General features: G+C 38.2%; 2 protein-coding genes across 2 annotated transcripts in view; both read right to left on the reverse strand.

Moving 5' to 3' along the window:
* The window catches only part of LOC142624046 (uncharacterized), a 40,848-nt gene extending 36,849 nt beyond the window's left edge, over positions 1–3,999 (reverse strand). The window contains exons 1-2 of the mRNA XM_075797546.1: positions 3,860–3,999; positions 3,488–3,658 (exon numbers count right to left, since the gene is read on the reverse strand). Of these exons, the coding sequence (XP_075653661.1) occupies positions 3,488–3,620 (133 nt within the window). The 5' untranslated portion in view covers positions 3,621–3,658; positions 3,860–3,999. The remainder of the gene's footprint in view (positions 1–3,487; positions 3,659–3,859) is intronic.
* A 12,277-nt stretch (positions 4,000–16,276) lies between these two features.
* Positions 16,277–18,903, reverse strand: LOC142625397 (uncharacterized). Its single transcript, XM_075799065.1, has 2 exons — positions 18,797–18,903; positions 16,277–16,817 (listed from the first exon to the last, which is right to left on the reverse strand). Exons 1-2 carry the CDS (start codon positions 18,901–18,903, stop codon positions 16,277–16,279), a joined length of 648 nt encoding a protein of 215 aa, XP_075655180.1.
* Positions 18,904–22,429: the final 3,526 nt, after the last annotated feature.

Here is a 22,429-nt window from a genome sequence, read left to right on the forward strand (position 1 = left end):
TTTTCTTTAAATGAATTTATAAATGAGGTGCTCAACATATGAATGTTTTAAATTAAACAAGTGCAAATGCGCTTTTTAGCCTTTTCCAACATTTTCTTAACATATGGCCACGAAGAGACCCTTTAATATCAGTGCAGCTGTAGTTTTTTATTAAAGAAAAAAGTAAATGAGCATTTTATAGATAAGAGACTACTTCATGTACATGCTTGAACACAAAGAAGTCTAAAGAATTACAAAAGATTATGAATAGACAGAATCTTCCATTGTTGCCATCCATATTCCATACAAAGAAAGAGACCCTCCCGCCAGGGTGCCTTAACACGCCAAATACTCTTCCAAGGGAAAACCATAGTACCATGACCACTTAATGTATCATTTTTTTAATAAGTAGGAGAGATGTATATTATAAAAGATACTTCATGCAAAAAAAGGAGCACTAAGCAGTCCAAAAGTAAAAGGAGAAAAAAGAACAAAGAAAAAAATAAATACAAAGGCAAAGAGAACTAAGGAATAAAAAGAGGGAATCACTAGATATGAGTCCCTAAACCCAAAACTAGTCAAAAAGAGAACCGTGAACAGAAGCAAGCAACTGATCTCCTAAACTCTCCACGTCCTCAAATGTCTGTCGATTACATTCCCTCCATATACATCACATTAAGCACAATGAAACCAAATTCCAAATGTTTGACAAGTGCTTCCCCAACCAATTCCACCATTTAAAAAGAAAATCTAGTACTGTTCGTGGGTCATGGTAAGACCCACAAAATCCCAAAAGATCTAAAAACAAAGTTCCACAACCAATAAGCCTTCTCACAATGAAGCATCAAACAATCAACAGTCTTCACACAACAACAACACATGACACACCAGTCAACAAAAGCAAAACCCTTATTTTCAAATTATCACTCATGAGAATCTTATCCCAAGCTGCAGTCCAAACAAAAAAAGAAACCCACTGAGGGGCCTTTACTTTCCAAATACCTTTCCAATAAAAGACAATGGAAAGGGAACCTTGCAACTCATTATAAAATGAACAGGTGTCAAAATCCTCATTCTTCTTCAACTTCCATCTCACGTGGTCCCCATTTCCCATAGGCGGGATGCTGGATTCCAAAACATGAAGGAAATTCACCATTAAATCCAACTCCCAGTCATTCAAATCCTGAGAGAAACGTACATCCCAACCCCTCCTCTCCCCTACCCCCAGCCTTGCCAATGAAACCTCTATTGAGGCCTCTCTATTAGTGGCGATCTCATACCAAGAAAGCCAATTGAAGAGGTTGATCCCCACACCACCAATCTTGCCAGAATTTCACTCTATTCCCCACCCCAATCTCAAACTGAGTATTATCACTAAAAGCCTCCCAACCCATACAAATGCCTCTTCATAAACTACACCCATGCACATCTCTACCCAACTTAGAAGTCCATCCCCCCTCCCCACACTCCTCAATCTTCCCCAAACTTCACAGCTACCACCCTCCTCCAAAGCTGTGTCTCCTCAACCCCAAAACACCATAGCTATTTCCCTAAAAGGGTTTTATTGAAGTTAGTCAGTTTCCTTATACCTAAACCACGATTGGCCATAGCACACACACAATCCCATCTTACCAAATGTGACTTGGGCTCACCCCCCATACCAACCCAAAATGCATCATAAAAGGACAAGACCAAACATCAAAAGCCCCATTCTTTCAAAATTTCCATTTCAATCTATCATTACCCTCACAAAAGGGCATATTAGAACAAAGAAGATTAAAGAAAGAGGCAACCACCTCTATCTCCCAATCATAAGTCTTGTTCAAAAATCTGTACAACAGCTTCGTGGACCAACTTCCCCACTCCCCTCCGCATTTCACAATTATAACACACCTCCATAATCATGTTTCCTCCATCCCAAACTGCCAGTCATTTAACCAAAAGAGCCTGATTAAAGTTTACAAGCTTTCTTACACCCGGTACACCATTGGCAATTGGAATGCAACTGTAGTTACAAATGGTTCTGCATTCTTTAAGGTGTCTTTGCCATAAACCAATGAGAAACACAAGGTCATCTTTGAAAAAGAGTAAAAAATGAGAAACATTTGGGTGTCTTCATAAAAGAATGAGAAACACAAGGTCCTCTTCGAAAAAGAGCCAGAAATCATCAAGCTTAAGACTAGGTAATCCCATCGATATGCTAATGCAAGTTCCATGGGAGCAAAATGGTCGAAGTTCTCATAAAATGTTTTTTTTTATAACTTGCAATTTACTAAATTTGGAAAAGTGTATACAGAAATTTAAAAAACAATAAGAACTGGAAGCTATAAAGATTAGCGATACAAGGGCAAAGAATCTAAAAACTCCATCAAAGAAAAGGTTGGGATAGTAAAAAAGTGCGAGCTTCCAGGAAAAGAAACTTGAGATTCAGTAGAGACATTTCCTTCCCCTCAAATATCTGTTGATTTCTTTCTCTCCAAATGCACCATAGAACACAGGCTGCCCCTGCCCACCCCCCCCCCCCACCCCACAGTTCCATACTACGATGCCTCATCCTTCCACTCCAAGACTCCATCATTGACTTGACCGAATTCGGCATGACCCAAGAAATCCCAATGGCACAGAAGGGGAGAAAAAAACCCCACAAATCATAGGCAATTGAACAGTGCAATAACAGATGACTTACCATTTCACCAGATGATTTACACATCCACCATTACAATACCCCTTTTAAGGAGGTTATTTTCCATTAGATTTTTTTCCCAGTGTTGCCTCCTAGACAAAGAAGGATATTCCGGGTGGGGAAATACCTCTCTAGACACACTTCCAAGGAAAAATAAAAATATGAGCTGCTCTAGTATTGATCACTGTGTAATAACTCTTGTGATTTGAAACCCTTTTTAGTGGGAAGGGAGCCAAACCAGCTTATCACCACCAGACGAACCAACCTATGCAGCATAAAGATCATCCAAAAACTGAGCCATAGACTCCAACACCCAATCTTGAACATTTCGAATAAAAATAGGTCTCCAGTGTGCCTTTCCATGTACTCATCCCATAGAGACTCGAGCATCTTTGTCTCTAGCAAATCTAAACTGCTGAAAGGGAACTATTACCATCCCAATAATTCTTCCAAAACAACACTTGGGAACCATCCCCTACCTCATATCAGATGTGTGAAGCAAACTGATCCCATCCCTTTCTCAAAGTATGTAGGCATTATATAAGAAAGATGTGACACTTTTAACCCATCACAAGTTCTAGTAACTCTTGAGAAAGTAGTATAAACTATAAAGTAATCAAAACACTAAGTTCTAAAAGTAACAAGCAGCATTCTCCATATAACATAAATTTTGACCATACAGAAAACAAAGATCAAACCATCCAAGTCTGATCAAATTCCATAGCAAGCGCACTTTGTTGTTTGTACAGCTAAATTGAACTTAAGTTTTTTTAGTTTTTAAAAGAAACAAAGTGAAGAAGATGTGAAAGTGAGTTCGAATCTGACCAATGAGGAAGTTTCCGATGGCGACGGCAACGAGTGCCTGATGCGGATGAAACGCCGCCGCGTGAGGCTGCAAGGGCTTAAGGCCCCGTCCTACGTGGCGTAGATCCAGATGCTGCACCGTTGTCCACTCCATTTTTGAATCCTCCAATTCGGTTTCACTTTTACCTACCACTGCAACGTTAACTTCCCAATCAGTAAAAACCCTAAACATACACACACACACACACACACACACACATAAATCTATGTATATATATGATGATAATAATAATAATCCATGGAATTAATTAAGAAATGGATGCATCGAGGAAAAGAGTGAGGGATACGATCTTTGTTTGGAATTAACGAGTCTAAGGAAATTGTGGTTCTTACCTGTTGAGAGAGCTACGTAAAATGAGAGCTCATTTAAAGAAGATTGGATTTGATCATGATTCGTGAAGAGAGATCAGAGAAATGAAGAGCAAGAAAAAAACTTTGAAAGAGGGAAAGAGAAGGTGCAAAGTAATGAACAATAACAGAGGTTGAGACTAGAGAGTGCTGGGCTGGACTTTTCTTAAGGCCCGTTTTGGGGTTTGGTGAGTACGGCCTGGGCTCTTATTTTAAAGAACTTTAAAAGAGTGTAGCACCTAGGCCTAGAAATATTTTAGGTTTCTAACCTATACACTTTTTTTTTTTTTTTTTTTAAGGAAAAAAAAAACTGTAAAGTGTTCACAAGTTAGGAACAATTTATTTAACTGAAATTGAAATTTTTTTATTGAAAGTATTGTAGAAATAGTACAGTGAAACGTATGAATAATATCAAAAAGTGCAATAAAACCTATAAATAATAGAAAAAAAATAAACCTAAATAGTTTAAAAAATTGGTTTGTTATGACAATACCAAACGTACACTTTGTCTACAATTTTAGAAAGATAAATACTACAATAATAAAAACAAACCTTTGTTTCAAAATTTTGGACTCAACATGGAATCTTACCATATTAAACAAAATGAATTACTAATTTTAACAGTATGATTATAATGCTCTGTTTGTTTTGATAGAAAATTTTGTGTAAAGATAATTTTTCGTGTTTTTTAGTGTTTGGTAGCATAACAAAAATTGAGTCAATAGAAAATTATCTTTAATCAACAAAAAAAGTATGGTTTGTTATTAGAGATTATTTTTCACTATTTTTTTTTTTTTTTGAAAATAACTCTATTTTATAGCAAGCTAAATAAGGGAAGTTTGGAAATTGTTTTTCCATCCACTTAAGGTTGTTACCAAATATAGAATAATGATATTGTTTTATATAAAATATTTTTTTGAAAAATAACTCATTTTTTAGAAAACAGTACCGCCGAAACAAATAGAGCGTTACATTTCACCTCTTTTAAAAAATACTTTTTGAAAAATGACTCATTTTCTAAAAAATACTTTTCAACTCATTTAGGTCTTTCTTTTATCTCTTTTGGTTCCTCAACTTGAATCAAATCATATGTGGTAGGAACAAATGCAATTAATTTTCAAAAAATTGCTACAATTCAAGTGTATGAAACAAGCTTAGAATATGCTTCAATGCAAGCTTGCCCATTACATCTTTTTTTTTTTTAACAAGAATATTTACAGCTTTTTGAATATTTGATTATTCCCTCATGTTTGTATAGTCTCCTCCCCCATCCATAGTAGTTGACAAGAGTATTAAGCTAGCTACAGAACTAACAAGGAAAGCATCAATCTTCTTCACGAGACCGGTTTGTCTAGATTAAAACTAACAAGCCTTTATAAGTTGTTTGTAACTCGGCTTGATTTTAATTCTTTTGTATATTATCCTCTCCCCCTCCCCAAGGCCGGCTCAACGAATTTGGGGGTCCTTGGCAAAAGCTTTATACGGAGCCTTTAATTATATTTAATTATAAATTTATATATTTTTTCAATTAAAATTTATTTTTCTTGCTTGTTGAGAGGCAAAATTACTAATTAAATTTTTGCATTCAAGTTCCACTAACATTTCCTTTTCAATTGATAATATGGCTAATCCATTTAATCTTTCTTGTAACATAGTTGATCTTAAATAGGATTTTATTAATTTTAATTTTGAAAAACTTCTTTCTGCAGAAGCAAGTATAACAGGTATAGTTAGCAATATTCTGAAAGCAATACATGCATTTGGAAAAGATTCTAGCTTCTTTATATAATTTAGTACATTAATTGGAGAGTTTTCATTTATTTGCAAAACTTCTTTTAAAACTTTTAGTTCTAAAAATAAATCTGAGCCATCAATATCGAAATAAGTTTCATGTGTGACAAAACATTCAAGATTAAGACAATTTTTTTCAAACTATCATCATCTAGTGATTTTAGTTTTTTAAAATCAAATAAAAAACCAAAAATATTTTCATATATTTGAAATTGTTCAAACCTACTTTCAATTGAAGAAATAGCTTGATCTACTATATATAAAAAATAATTAATCCTAAAATATTCTTCAGCGGATTGTGTTGTCTCATCATTGACATTCTCATCAAACTATTTCTTCCTATGAATTATACGTTTTTCACGGAATATAGGCTCTATTTCCATTTTAGTTCCAATTTATTTAGATGAATTCATAGCAAATGTAAATCGATCTTCTCTATATTTTTTTTAAAAAGACATGAGACCTTTTAATTGATCCATAGCAACATCAATATGGATGTCTTTTAATTGTAAATTTTTACTAACAGAGTTAACAGCAAATAATATGTCATACCAAATAGTCATACCTAAAAAAAACTCAAAACTTTCAATCTCATATGTTGCTAAACAATCAGCTTCACTTTTTGTTTTGGAATCTTCACTTGTTTTTGCCAATTGTAACAAAGCATCTCTTATTTTCTAGAACTTTAAATTTTATTGCTTTCACACTTTCAATTCGACTTTCCCAACATATTTGTGACAATGGCTTAAGAGTTCAACCTGTCACGTTATCTTGTAAAAAATTTCATCGCTTTGTGGAAGAAGACAATAGTGTGTATATACGTTGTACTACTCCAAAAAAAGATATAGCTGTAGGACAAGAATTAGCCATATCACATAGGACAAGGTTGAGATTATGACAACTATATGATGTGTAAAATGCTTTAGAATTTATATCAAGAATTCTTTTTTGTACCCCTTGTTTTTTCCCTTTCATATTAGACCCATCATCATATCCTTGTCCATGTACATCATTAATATCAAGTTCAAGATTTTTTATAGCATTTATAATTTCATTGAAAAGACTTTTTCCAGAAGTATTATCTACCTTTAAAAATTCCACAAAATGTTCATCTATTTTTATCAAACTTATTGAAATATCCATACATCTTAGTATGAGAGTCATTTGTTCTTGATGACTTACATCAGGGGTACAATCAAGTATAATTGAAAAGTATTTTGCTTCTTTAATCTTTTTTATAATTTTACTTTTAATTTCATTTGCTAATAATTGTATCACTTCATTTTGTAAATTATGCCCAAGATAATGATTATGGATTGCACCATGTTGAATATGTCGAACATGTTCTTGCATTACTGGATCAAATTCTGCAATCATTTCAATTATAAAAATCTTCGTTATTTTCTTGATAGATCTTTTCGTTTTTTCCTCAGAATGCCAAATTATTTTTACCAAGATTTTTTACCACCGCTATTATTCTTAAAAACACTTGTTTCCAATGATCTTTCTCTTTCTTAATTTGTTATTGGACATTTTTATCAATTGTTTTATTCTTCAATAATCTTAGTTCTAAATCAATCAAAGTATTCATATTAGTAATATGCTAATTGGTTGTTTCGTGATTTTTAAGAATAGAACTAATATTTTTCCAATTCTTAGTTCCTCCATTAGCTAGTTGATTTGTATTAGATTTTGAATTAAAAAACTTGCAACAAAAATAAAATACTTTATCTAGGTCTTTCGAATACACTAACCATTTTCTATCATGTTTCTCCCCATTTGGTAATTTTCGAATATAATGTGTAGTAGAAAAATGTCTAGAGTTCTTATCTATAGGAAAGTTAGATCATCAATTCTTATTGGACCATTTTCTACTAACAAATCTCTTAATTTTATATCAATAGTTTTCCGTTGACTTGGATCAAAAATATTTGTAGGAATATAATTAGGTTGATCATTAATATTTTCACTCTCCTCTAAATTATTTTGAGCTTCATTATCAAGAATGGTGACATTACATGTTTGAACATTATCATGACCACCTTCATTATTATCATTTTGTTGTATATTTTCATTATCTTCTAACTCTTTTTGATGAATTTCTTGTTCATTTATGAAACCTTCACTTAAATTTGCTGCAAGATTTTGTCTTTTACTAGTAATAAATTTGTCCATAGCTCCTGTAAGTGCACAATAGCACCTGGACCCAAGAACAGTTATGGGCTCAGGCCCAATGAGCCTTAAACAATAAGAATTTGTAGAGTGTGGGCTTGAAACCCAGGTTGGAAGTATATGAGGATTAAATGACAAACTAAGGATTGCAAGTAATTGAAAACAACAAGGAATATTGTAACTGGGCCTCCTCGGACGTAAGCCGAGAGCTGTTCTTATATTATATCTCACCCTTAGTCTCTTGTCTTTTTAGGTTACAAAACCTTCCGTCCCTATTTCTGTTCCAGATCCCCCTTTAAATACCCTTCTTTTTAGTACTTTATACACGTGTTGCCCCAATCCCTCCCTTAACCTAGATATTTCTTTTCTTAGTGCCTTTGAACAGTAACTAGAAGTTTCCCTTCCACTGTTCAAGTGTCACCTCCCCATTAATGCGGCCAGGGTGGTAGGTGCAGGGTCTTTAATGTGGAGGTAGCAGTCTTTATTTTTGACATTTCTTCAACACCGGTGCTTCTGGGACATTCTGGGGTTCACCCCCCTTAACCATTGGTCTTGACCGTGTCATTCCCTAACCTTTACCATGAAGTCTCAGATTCTCTGATGTCAGTCCGAGGGGAAAAACATCCTCGGCTAGGTCCTCGGATCCTCGGCGTATGGGCCGACCTAAACTATCAACAAGCCCTAAACTCAAGAGTAGGTCGGCCTTCCTTAGCAAGGCCCAATGGCCCATATCCCTATTAAGATATTTTTACTCCCCACAGCTCCTTTTTGAGATTCAATTAGTTCTTCTCTTTGTCTTTTTTTTTTTTTTTTTTTTAGTTTTTCATATCTAAATGGATATTTTCTAATAGACATTTGTAATTGAAAAATATTTATGAATAAATGAAACGCAATCTATAATAAAAAAAAATTACAATTTAACTAGAATAATATAAATTTAATGTATAAAACAATAGAACCTAGTTTATCAAAAGCACAATTGCAGCTTTACTTAATATGATCACTTTACACTTTAAACCTGCACAAAAAATTAAAATGAATATTAATACAAAGTAAATTATTCTAAATTTATAATTTTGTTATCAATACTCTCTTTTTTGTGTAGCAGTAAACTTTTTTTTTTAGCAAAATGTGTAGGACTCAACTTGATCCACTAAGACTAAGACCAGCCCCCTACCCCTCCATGGATCCATCCCACTAAATTTGATTTCTTGAAAAGAAAAAAAAAATGTGTAAGACTAGGATCACTGGATCAATACTTTAACTTCCATACCACTAAATCTGATTTCTTTTTTTTTTTTTAAACATGTAAGACTAGAATCAATACTTTAACCATTCCATAGCCTTTTAGAGAAATCTAAAGAAATCAAAATTTAAGAGAACAAACAAAAAAGAGTAAAGAGTACAACTAAACTAAAGTTCAGCCAAAAAGAAGAATAAAAACCCAGAAGCAAACTCCTCTTCAAAAAAAAAAAAAAAAAAAACCAGTAGCAAACCATGAAGAAGACGAAAGAGGCAAAGGAAGAGAAAACAAAAAACGAACCTGAAATAAAGATCTGTGAACACAAGCCTATTGCCAACACCAATTGATGAGTAAGCCAACTAAAAAGAGTGTTTTTTTAGAATCAAGATGGAAAGAGTGAGTGTTTTTTTTTTTCTTTCTTTTTTTTGCCTTTTCTTATTTGTCTATTCTTTATTTTTTTTGCCTTTTGCAATCTTTTCTTCTGCATTTTGTTACTTGTATATTGAGAAAATCAATGTCTCTCTTTCTCTCCCTCTCTACATTTCAAGTAATAAACATGGGTTTTCTTAATGGAATATGGTACAAAGGTTTGATCCAGAAGATATTTGGATGTGGTGATTTTTTTTTCTGAGAAATCTAAAGATTTGGTGATGTGATTAGCCTTCATGTCATTTAAGCCTTTTTGCTTTGTGAGAAATGGGCCTTACTTTTTCTTTTTGTCTTTTTTCTTTTGTCAGATGAGAAAGCAATATTATATAATATATTATTACTATTGAGGGCCCTCTTACAAGTGGGGGCCTTAGGCGGTGGCCTAAATAGCCTATAGGTTCAACCGACACTAGGACTAGGATCACTGGATCAATACTTAAAAAAACATGTAAGACTAGGATCACTAGATCAATACTTTAACTTTCATACCACTAAGTCTGACTTCTTTAAAAAAAAAAAAAAGTGTAAGACTAGAATCAATACTTTAACTCTTTAAGTGGGTCCATTCGGACCATTCCATAGCCTTCTAGAGAAATCAAAATTTAAGAGAACAAACAAAAAAGAGTAAAGAGTACAACTAAACTAAAGTTCAACCAAAAAGAAGAATAAAAACTCAGCAGCAAACTCCTCTTAAAAAAAAAAAAACCCCAGCAGCAAACCGTGAAGAAGATGTAAGAGGCAAAGGAAGAGAAAACAAAAAATGAACCTGAAATGAAGATCTGTGAACGCAAATCTATTGCCAACACCAATTGATGAGTAAGCCAACTAGAAAGAGTGTTTTTTTTAGAATCAAGATGGAGATAGTGAGTGTTTTTTTTTCTTCTTTCTTTTTTCTACCTTTTCTTATTTGTCTCTTCTTTCTTTTTTCTGCCCTTTGTAATCTTTTTTTCTGCATTTTGTTACTTGTATATTGAGAAAATCAGTGTCTCTCTTTCTCTCTCTCTCTCTACATTTCAAGTAATAAACATGAGTTTTCTTAATGAAATGTGGTATAAAGGTTTGATCCAGAGGATATTTGGATGTGGTGATTTTTTTTTCTGAGAAAGCTAAAGATTTGGTGATGTGATTAACCTTCATGTCATTTTAGCCTTTTTGCTTTGTGAGAAACGGGTCTTACTTTTTCTTTTTCTTTTTAGATGAGAAAGCAATATTATATTATATATTATTACTATTGTGGCCCCTCTTACAAGTAGGGGCCTTAGGCGGTGGCCTAAATGGCCGATAAGTTCAGCCGTCACTGGGACTAGGATCACTGGATCAATACTTTAACTTCCATACCACTAAATCTGATTTCTTAAAATAAAATAAAAAAATGTGTAAGACTAGAATCCAATGTTATTAAATCCGTTTTGTTCCGGCCGGAATGACTAGAAAATCTCGTATCGACATACAAACCGGAATGGTAATCCCCCTTGTTCCACCTCAGATTAAATTTCGATCTGTTCCAGTGAGTTTCGGGCATTCTGGGATGTTTCGGTCAATTTCGGCCAAAATGCAAGATTCGGTCGGTATGAGTTATGGGTCCAAATAGAATAGAGAGAGAGAGAGAGAGAGAGAGAGAGAGAGGGAGGTTTTGAGGTATGGGGTGATGTGAGAGAGTGCTTGTGTGTGAGACAGAGAGAAAATGAAAGAGAAAATAAGTTAAATACATACTCATCTGCTTTTGGAATCAAGAACGAGGCAACGAGCAAAAGGAATTGTTCTTCTTCTTCAAGAGGATTTTGAACTTGAAAGAGTTAAGAAAGAGAAGCAGAATTGTGTAGAATGGGTTGTGGGGGTAGGTAGGGCAATAAATGGAGGAGATGTTTAAACAAATTTATTACTTTTTTATTCTACCATCTAATAGATCAAGAGATTTTATCTATTTGTTTAATTATTTTATTGGGATGTGTATTGCACTTTGCACACATGGTAGATAGCTAATGTTTCACACAAACTCAATAATTAATGTAGTGGGTAATTAAGGGGAAAAATAAATAAATAAATAAGAAAGAATAAAATTTATGGGTTTAAGCAAATTAATATTTAGTTGTTTAAATTTATCTTGATATTAAACTAAACTCAGTTAATTAAGCATTTTTAATATTTATTTCATTAACTTGTATTATTATTTAACTTAAAAAAAAGTAATACATTTTTTTATGTTAAGATGTAAGACTAAAATAGTTTGTATTGTTTGATATGTAATTATTTACTTCCTTAAATTGATAATTTTATGTTATATATATATATATATATATATATATATATATATATATATTAGGAACCCTGAAACACTTTGAAATGGTACGCCGAAATAAGCCGGTACCGAAATATTCTGTTCCACTAGACAAACCGAAACAGGTTCCAAAACAGTATTCATAGCATTGCTAGAATCAATACTTTAACTCTTTAAGTGGGTCCATTCGGATCATTCCATAGCCTTCTAGAGAAATCTAAAGAAATCAAAATTTAAGAGAAAAAACAAAAAAGAGTAAAGAGTACAACTTGATGATGTCAAAATCGTCAACTGTGTAGGTTCATCCAGACAACGTCCAATCCTCGTCACTGAGCCTGCAAGATGTGAGATGAAAGCTTTCCTCAAGTGGCCACCGGTGTGGTGCCTGCCACAAGGCCTCCGATGATAAAGTCAGTAATGGAAACTTTTTATGAAATAAGAGAGCTCAGAATATCAGAATGAGGTAGGTTGAAATGTAATTCAGTTGAGTGTATGTACCTGGTTCGGTCCTGGTGGACTTGTATATATAGCTCCACTGTTTCTAGCCATTGGGGCTTTAATTGTGGCTTTAGTGCCTTTTTTTGCAACGTTTCAGGGCTTATTAATACGGGTGTTGATGAGCTTCCAACAGTATGACAGCTAATTGGTAACTGATCGAGGTATTAAAACCTCTTATTAATGATTTGCTTGTGTTCTTCCATGTCGAGGCAAGCTGGACGATCTTTCTTAATGAGATCGTCTGGGTAGGAGAGTTCGTCGGTCCCATCAGATGCCCCTCCAGGTTCTGTGGTCGTCAGTGCGTGCTAAGACGACCACTAAAAGGTGAAAGGTTTTCTGCCCAGACACAATTCTTGGGATTATGTTCCGCATTTAATGCATAGTGGCGGTGCTATACACATCGTGGCCATGTGGCTTAGCCTGATTGGTGGAGTAAATGCTCCACTTGTGTGACCAACAAGTTTCCCGCTGTTTTTTTTTTTAGTTTTTTGTGCCTTGTTTATAAACTTCTTTCTTTTCTCATTTTCTCTCACTTTTTTACTGTCATTGCTCTGTGCTTCTTCTTCTGTGACTTTGTGCTTCTTCTCTAAGCTGCGATTTTCTCAAGCTTTCTCTCTTCGTGGCTGCTTCCTTTGAGGTATGTCATTTTTCCCACCTTTTTTTTTGCGTAGATAAGTTGTGTAGACTTCTGATTTCTTTTCAGTGTTGGGTTTTGATGAATTGTACAAGTTTTTGGTTGCTTTGGGTTTTCGGGTTTTGATAAATGGTATGGGTTTTAGGATTTTTGCCTCTCTTCCTTGGTTCTCTGGGTTCCCATGGTTAGTGGTTTTGAGGTTAAGATAGCTTACCTCTCAATTTTGTTTCTTTTTGCTCGTTTGGGGCCTTCTTTAGGTGCTTCCCATTCCTTCTCCCCTTTAGTTGAAAGTTTTGTTTTTAAGATAAATAGCCTGAGTGTGGTGTTGGCTGACTGTTCCCCTTACTACATCAGTCAGTAGATTGGTTCAAGAATCTAGCTAGTGAGCGAAGAGCAATGTTAGAGATGAGATCTAGTGAGCTCGAGTCAAGGTTGTCGTCTACCGACGATCCTGTGGAGATGGAAAAGGACACCGCTGCTTCTGGTTTGTGGCAAATTAAGGCTTTTCATGCTCTCGGGGAGGCGTGTGGCCTGGACGCCGAAACGCTGTCTAGGTTTAGAAAGAGATTCCAGTTCCCTAAGAGGGTTAGAGTTCGTCTTCCCCACGAGAGAAATGGGCTTGCCATTTTTTGCTCGGGGAGGTATGCTTCTACGAAGCTGCTTTCCTGAGCGAGCTCAGACTCCCCGTCCACCCTTTTATCATGGAGCTTTTGAGTCACTTCAATATTACTCTCGAGCAACTTATGCCCAACTCGTGAAGGATAGTGGTCAACTATATGGAAATATGGCTGGTTGTCACTGAAGGAGATCTGATTAAGGTGGATGAGCTTGTTTATTTGTACCGTTTAAAGGAGTTTAAGGAACATGGGTACTATAAACTAGTGCCTTGGGAGAGGAGGACTAGGATCGTCAGGGACCTGCCCTCGTCATTCAGATACTGGAAGTCCCGATTCTTTTTTGTGTCTGGGGATGATTGGGAGACTCCCTCTAATGAGGTTTAGGGTGATCTCCTTAAGTTGCTCTGTCGGTGGAGAACCTCGAGTCTAGGTGCGTCATCTTTTTTGCTAGTCCTTGTCTTTCATTGATTTGCATATACTGTCACAACTAATCTTCTTGTTTGCTTTTGTGCAGTTAAGAGACGACCTAAGCTCAAGAGTAGGTATAGACAACGCGTTGAAGCGACCATAGAGTACGCTAAAACGATCGACGATTTTGATGATCTGGTCGATCCTTGTACTTTACCTTTGCACTACCTTGGCCCTGAGCTGTCTACCTACGTCCTGCCCACCATCGAGATTGAAGAGAAGAAGAGTAAGTACTCTATTCAGTTCATCATTGTTTCTACCTTTTTTTTTACAAGTGTTTTCTTATTGCAGGGATGACGACCAAATTCAACCAAGAGATGCACGCAAAAATAAGGTTGAAGAAATACGAGCCTCTGTCCAGTCTTGAGAAGAGGACAGTGCGCGTCGTCAAAAAGGGGGCCTCCATCACTCCAGCCACCCCCGTCACCGAACCTACAAGGACAGCTTCCCCGACCACCTCGGTTGAGGAGATTAATCCCATTCGGAAGAAGCCGCGGGTGGCCAAAAAGGGGAAAGAGAAGGCTGACTCTCGCTCGTTGAGTGTTTGGGACGACACTGCCCTTGCGTTGGCGAAGGCTCAAGAGGTCTTCTCTGCCAAGGAGATGGGCATCTTTTCTGGCACTCCCACTAACGAGGTTGTGGGTCAACACGTCAACAAACTCGTCCAGGTAACTTGTTTGTGTAGCTTCATCCTTTTTCGTTTTTCTTCCTCTTGCCTCATTTTGAAGGTTGGATTTTTTTTTTTTTAGGTGCTGGGGGAGAGTCTTCATCTCGCTTCGGAATTCCTGACCCACGAAGCCAAGGTCTCATTGGCGACGTCCAGGGTGAAGACCTTGGAGGCTGAGAATTCTAAGCTGAAGAAGGATCTCATCTCTGTCATGGACGAGGCCATCACCGTCAAGGAGAAGGCCAAGGTTTTAGGGGACGATCTCAGAGCGGAGAGGAAGCTAACCCTAGAGAAGGACGAGCAACTCCAGGTTGCGGAGGAGAAGCTGAAGACCATTGCTGCCAAGGCCATTGAAGCTTTCCAGCAAACTAAGGAGTACAACATTGTGCTCTTCAGCTGGTACTACAAGGGCTTCGAGCTCCTTTGGCAGTACTTGGTCAAGCATCCCTCTGGAATGGACTTGGAGAGCCTGGATCTGGAAAAGGTGGACCGGGAGATGTTAGCGGAGGAGGCCTCCCAATCTGTTGCTCCTGTTGGCTATATCTCTGGAGATGCCAACCTGCCTCCTCCTGACGACGCAGCCACAGCATAAACCCGTTGACTTGTACCTATTTTTAATATTTGATGTACCTGTTTTTTTTTTTTTTGGGTGCCCAGTGTATTTTTTGGGCTTTTTTATTCTACTTTCGGAACAATATTTTAATTCAAGAACAATGCCCAGTGTTTTTAGGCTTTTCATTTAATTTTATTCAATGTTTATATGTTTACTTGCCTATATTGTCGTGTATGTCATTTTTTTTTACCGTATGTGACTTTTGTTTGCTTTGTCATTTCCTTTAGTCGCACATTTTTTATACGTCGGTAACTTGCATCTGTCTAAGCAGATTCCTGCTACTTAAGCAATTTTTGGTGACTTACCTGTTGAAGGGGTCTTGTCACTATTAGATTCGTCTGTAACTTACATCAGTCAAAGCGGAATCTTGTTACTTAGATGATATTTTGTGACTTACACCCATTGAAGGGATCTTGTCACTTCTAAATTCGTTAGAAACTTACATCAGTCAAGGCAGAATCTTGTTACTTAGATGATTTTTGGTGACTTACAGCCATTGAAGGGATCTTGTCACTTCTAGATTCGTCAGTAACTAACATCCATCAAGGGGGAATCTTGTTACTTAGATGATTTTTGGTGACTTACACCCATGGAAGGGATCTTGTCACTTCTAGATTCGTCAGTAACTTACATCCGTCAAGGCGGAATCTTGTTACTTAGATGACTTTTGGTGACTTACACCCATTGAGGGGATCTTGTCACTTCTAGATTCATCAGTAACTTATATCCGTCAAGGCGGAATCTTGTTACTTAGATGATTTTTGGTGACTTACACCCATTGAAGGGATCTTGTCACTTCTAGATTCATCAATAACTTACATTCGTCAAGGCGAAATCTTCTTAATTAGGTTTTTTTTTATTTAGTTCTGCACACATCATACTGGCTGAATAATTCTTTTATTGCTTGAGCATGAAACAATTGTCTTATTACATTCACTGATGGTATTGTTTTAAATGCTCGATATTCCATGGTCACGGTAGTCTCCTCCTGTCTAGCGTCTCCAGGTGATAGTTGTCTTGCCCAGAGTAATGAGTGACTCTGTAGGGCCCTTCCAGGTTAGGCCAAGCTTCCCTTGGGTGGGGTCCTTGGTAGCAGGTGTGACCTTGCGCAGGACGAGATCACCTATGTTTAGTCGTCTGAGCTTCACCCTCTTATTATAGTACTTGAACATCTTCTGTTGGTACTCTACCATTTTACAGGATGTTCCATCTCTAGACTCTTCCAAGCAATCCAAGTTGATTCTTAGTTCTTCATTGTTTCTACCTTCTTGAAAAACTTCTCGCCTTAAGTTGGTGACTCCTACCTCAACTGGGATTAATGCTTGGGTACTATAGGTAAGGCTGGAGGGGGTCTCTCCCGTCTGAGTTCTTATTATAGTCTTGTATGCCCACAAAACGTTGGGCAACTCTTCCGGCCATGAGCCTTTCGCTTCGTCCAACCGAGTCTTGATGATCTTGAGCAAAGTCCTGTTTGTCACTTCAACTTGTTCGTTAGCTTGGGGTGACCAGGCGATGAGAATTGGTTCTTGAAACCTAATCCCGAGCAGAAGTCCCTGAAACCTTGACTGTCAAACTGCCGCTCGTTGTCCAATATGATTGTCCGTGGTATCTCGAACCGACAGATTATATTCTTCCATACAAAGTTCTGGACCTTCGCCTCCGTTATGGTTGCTTGTGCTTCTGCTTCAACTTATTTCGTGAAATAATCAATAGCCACTAGCAAGAATTTTACCTGTCTTTTACCTTGGGGTAAAGGACCGATGGTGTCAAGTTCCCATTAGGCTAATGGCCAGGGGGAGGCTATTGTCGTCAGTCTTTCAGATGGGATGCGTTAGACGTTCCCAAACCGCTGGCATTTATCGCATTTCTTGATAAACTCATTTGAGTCATTTTGCAAGGTAAACCAAAAGGAACCCATTTGAATAATTTTGCTGATGAGGGATCTCGGGCCTACATGGTCTCCACAAATTCCTTCGTGAATCTCTTCCAGAATATATTTTGCTTCCTCTTTGTTGACACACTTCAAGTAAGGCATGGAAAAGCCTCTTTTGTACAAGGTGCGATTCAGGATCGTGAACCGAGCTGCCTTCTTCCTTACTTTCCTGGCTTCTTTGGCGTCTTGTGGAAGCTGTCCATCTTGAAGGAAGGACAGGTTTGGGGTCATCTAGTTGTTCCCACTCTAGATTGCGAAGGTAAGGGCCTCTTCGATGCTGGGATGTTTCTGGACTTCAATCTTTAAATGTGTATCCGTTGGCCTTACTTCTAACAATGACTGCTTTGCCAGCTCATCTGCCCCAATTTTAGGCTTCTGGGGATCTATGTGAACTCTACTTAATTGAACTCCTGTGCCAGAAGTTTCGTCAACTTCAAGTACTTTTGCATCCTTTCCTTTTTTGCCTTGAACTCCCCCTTTAACTAACTTACGACGAGCTTAGAGTCGCTCTGGAGGAGTAAATGTTTGATTACTAGCGCCTACCCGACCCTTAAACCTGTCAATATTCCCTCATATTCAGCTTGTTATTGGTGGCCGAGAATGTAAGCTAGACTCTGTACTTGAGCGTCTCTCCTTTTGGTGTGATGATGACGACCCCTACTCCACCCATTTTTCGGACTGACGAACCGTCAGTCTGGGTCATCCATCTTTCTAATTTGTCTATAGCTCCCTCCTTGTCAGGGATTGTAAATTCCGCGATGAAATTCGCCAATGCCTACGCCTTGATGGCGGTCTTGGGGTGGTATTCAATGTCAAACTGGCTGAGCTCGATAGCCCACTGGATCATCCTGCCTATAGCCTCGGGCTTGTTCATTGAATTTTTTATAGGTTGATCCGCCATCACTAAGATAGGATTTGCTTGGAAGTAGGGGTGCAACTTACGTGAGGCTACAATCAAGGCGAATGCAATCTACTCTATACGTGGGTACTTGGCTTCTGCCCCTTAGAAGGCCTGGCTAACATAATAAACTGGGAGCTATCTTCCGTCCTCCTCTTGAATTAAGGCAGCACTTAGTGCGGTGGCTGATACTGCTAGGTACACATACAAGTTTTCTCCTTCTTTGGATGAGCTCAGGAGGGGGGATTGCTCAGGTAGCTTTTAAGCTCCTGGAAAGCCACCTCACACTCCTCCGTCCAAGTGAAGGCTTGCTTCAAAGTTTTGAAGAATGGCAAGCATTTGTCCGTTGCTCTTAAGACGAGCTTGTTGAGTGCTGCTACCCTGTGAGCTTTTGGACATCCTTCACGGTCTTGGGGGACGTCATCTCTAGTATAGCCCGCACCTTTTCTGGATTCGCCTCTATTCCCCTTTAGGACACCATAAACCCTAGGAACTTCCTCGACGCCACCCCAAAGGCGCATTTGCTAGAATTTAACTTCATCTGGTACCATTTGAGTGTTGTGAACGTCTCTTGGAGATCGTCTAGGTGAGTTGACTCTTCTTTGCTTTTGACGAGCATGTCGTCCACGTACACCTTTATGTTTCCTCCTGATCTACTGACTGAACATTTTGTTCACTAACCTCTGGTAGGTTACACATACATTTTTCAACCCGAAGGACATCACCTTGTAGCAGTAGAGCCCTTGGCTTGTGATGAATGCAGTTTTCTCTTGGTCTTCCTCTGCCATTTTTATCTAGTTGTACCCCGAGAATGCATCCATAAAGGTCAGGAGCTTATGCCCTACTGTGGAATCTACTAACTGGTTTATTCTTGGCGAGGGGAACTTGTCTTTTGGGCAGACCTTGTTCAGGTCTGTGAAGTCCACACACATCCTCCATTTTCCATTTGCTTTCTTTACAAGGACGACGTTGGCCAGCCAGTCCAGGTTGTAGACCTCACGGATAAAGCTCGCTGTCAGCAGTTTGTTTACTTTATCTGTGATAGCCTGGTTCCTTTCTGGAGGGAATACTCATCATCTCTGTTGGACGGGCTTCTTCTCGGGATCAACATTTAGCCTATGCTTGATGATCTCTGTGGATATATCAGGCATGTCTTCGTGGTTCCAGGCAAATATGCCCAGGTTCTCCTTGAGGAATTGTACTAGTTTCTTTCGCACGTCTGTGCTCATGGTTGTCCCTATTTTTGTGGTCTTCACTGGTTCTCCGGCTACCAGCTCTACCGTCTCCAAGGCTTCCACATTCTTATCGTCTTTCTCCTCAATCACCCATGTATGGTTCTCCTTTGCAGCCAATACTACTTGGTAGCACTCTCTAGCCAATACTTGATCTCCTTTTACTTCTCCTACACCATTTTTCGTTGGAAATTTCACCTTCAAACAATATGTGGACATGGCTACCTTCTAGAGGTTAAGTGTGGGCCTTCCAATGATCACATTGTATGAAGAGGGACAATTTACCACGAGGAAGTCCAATTGACGAATTAATTGTCGAGGATAGGTCCTTATCGTGATTGTCAATGTCACTATGCCTTTGGGGTACACCCTATTCCCGTTGAAGCTAACGAGAGGGGACTCGAAAGGGCGCAGCCTCCCTAGATCTAACTTTAACTGCTAGAAGGCAGAGAGATAGATGATATTTGCGGAGTTGCCATTATCTACAAGGATCCTCTTGGTGTTGAACCTTTTTATCATTAACATTATGACTAAGGGGTCATCATGTGGCTGTTTCACTCCCCTGGCGTCTTCTTCCGAGAAAAACATGTCCCTGTCTGTTTGTCTATGCTTCAAAGGTGGTGTCCTGTGAATGCTATTCACCTGCCTTTGATATGACTTCTTGAGAGATCTGAACGAGTCGATGGTCCTCCTATGATCGTCTTTATCTCCCCGATTACATTTGGTGGTCATTGGGACGCGTGATCTTCATCTCTTGGTAAGTCTTCACGTTTATCCTTGTCTTCATTCCTGGACCTGCTGGATTCTCCTTTCTTCACAAACCTCTGCAACTTCCCTTTTCGTATGAGTTCCTCAATTTGCTCCTTCAAGTCCCTGCAATCTTCTATGCAATGACCGTGATTCTTATGGAAACGACAATATTTCTTCTTGTCACGTACATTAGGCGAAGAATGCAACGGTCTCGGCCATTTAAGGTAATGCTTGTCCTTAATCTGTGCTAAGATTTTGTCAACAGGTATAACTAACGGAGTAAACTTTACCGTTCGAGGAGCTTTATCGTCTTTCCTCTTACTCCCGTCGTTATTCTGACAATCTGGACGCTCCTTCTTTCATCCTCTCCGATCGTCTTATTTCCTTCCTTTGTCGTTGGACTTCTCCACATCTTTTATTGCTGCTAGGGCATCTTTGGCGTTCATGTGTTTCTGTGCCTTCAAGAGCATCTCTGCCATCGTCTTTGGGGGATTCTTCATGAGGGAGATCACGAACTCCCTGGATTTTAACCCAGTTTTAAAGGTTGTTAACTGCACCTTGTCATTAGTCTCGTTGACCTCTAACGTTTCTCAAGTGAAACGTTTCTCAAGTGAAATGTTTCACGTACGACCTCAGGGTCTCATTTTCTCCTTGTCTGATGGTAAGTAGGTGGTCGGCTGGCCTCCTTGGGCATTGTCTCCCGACGAAGTGACGTATGAAGGAATTGCCCATCTGCTCGAAATTATCGATAAATGATGATAGTAACTTCGTGAACCACTCCCTCGCAGCTCCCTTGAGAATGGTAGGGAAGGAGCGGCAGAGTATCTCGTCAGGAGGCTGTTGAAGGCCTAGGGTCGTCTTGAAAGTGTTGAGATGGTCTAGGGGGTCTTTAAGTCCGTCGAACGGCTCAAGTTGAGGTAGGCGAAACTTAGACGGTACCGAGCATTCTAGGATTGCCGTTGTGAAGGGTGAATCCGTTGCTCTGACCATCCTATCCAGGCTTTGGTCTGTTTTCCCCTTTATGGCATTCCTTAACTCATCCATCTCCTTCCTCGTCTCCCAAAGGAGTTCCGAGCTTGGTCCTTCTGGAGTAGATGCTCATGCGGTCACTCCTTCTTTGGCTGTCTCCCTTGTCGTCCCGGTGAGTCCCGGAACGGTTGTCTTCCTGTTGGAGTCGCTGCCTCATTTCTTGGTTTTGTCTGGTGAGCTCTTCCACACTAGCTGTAAGTGCCTAGATCTGCAGAGCCAATGCCACAGGATCTTGGATGGACTCCATCTGAACTTAGAAAATGACTGGAACTATGCTTTCAAACCTTAGTGCGAAAATGTCATTCCCACAGACGACGCCAAGCTAATGATGTCAAAATTGTCAGCTGTGCAGGTTCGTCCAGACAGCATCCAATCTTCGTCACTGAGCCTTCAAGATGTAAGATGAAAGCTCTTCTCAAGTGGTTATCGGTGTGGTGCCTGCCACAGGGACTCCGATGATAAAGTCAGTGATGGAAGCTTTTTATGAAATAAGAGAGCTCAGAATATCATAATGAGGTAGGCTGGAATGTAATTCAGTTGAGTGTATGTACCTGGTTCGGTTCTGGTAGACTTGTATATATAGCTCCATTGTTTCTAGTTGTTGGGGCTTTAATTAAGAACTGGTAATTTTTTTTTTTTTGAGGAAGAAGAAACCAATAACCTAACTTTCATTAATCTCAGCAAAAATAAACATCACATAGGCTCATTGTGAATTATTTAAGCAATGAAGCGACTCTGGTAGACTTCTTACCAAGTGAAGCATTAACCTGGTTAGATTTGTGTGTGAATTCCCAATGTAGAATCATGCCCCTAGTCCATGAGTTTGATGTGCCAACCATGCCTTACATGGGTGGGTAGCAATCACACATAATTGATTATCGAATATTGGGTTGACAACTTGAGAGTAACACAACTCATTTCAATCCATTTAATAAGAATAACCAAAAAAAATTGACACAATTAACATTTTTTTTTTAATATTTTATAGGCACATCATAAATATTATATCAAAGTCAAAGTGCAATCACAATCCAAATTAGTTTCTAATTGTTATCTAATTTTGCAACATGTATCCAATTTAATTTTCTTAATTTTTGGTGTTAAATGGCCCATTCATAATACTCAGTATAAAAGTTAGGATGATCAACTCGCTCATCTGTATAAGACCACCTCATCATCACTATTGTTAAATATTTTTGTGCGTAAGCGTTAGTTACATCCTAGCAAATTATAATAATTATAACCAAATAAATTCCATACAAATTGCGCTTTATAATAATATCAATCAAATTAATAATAGCAT

The sequence above is a fragment of the Castanea sativa genome, chromosome 2 (genome assembly GCF_040712315.1).
Source record: "Castanea sativa cultivar Marrone di Chiusa Pesio chromosome 2, ASM4071231v1".
NCBI classification, from domain to species: domain Eukaryota; kingdom Viridiplantae; phylum Streptophyta; class Magnoliopsida; order Fagales; family Fagaceae; genus Castanea; species Castanea sativa.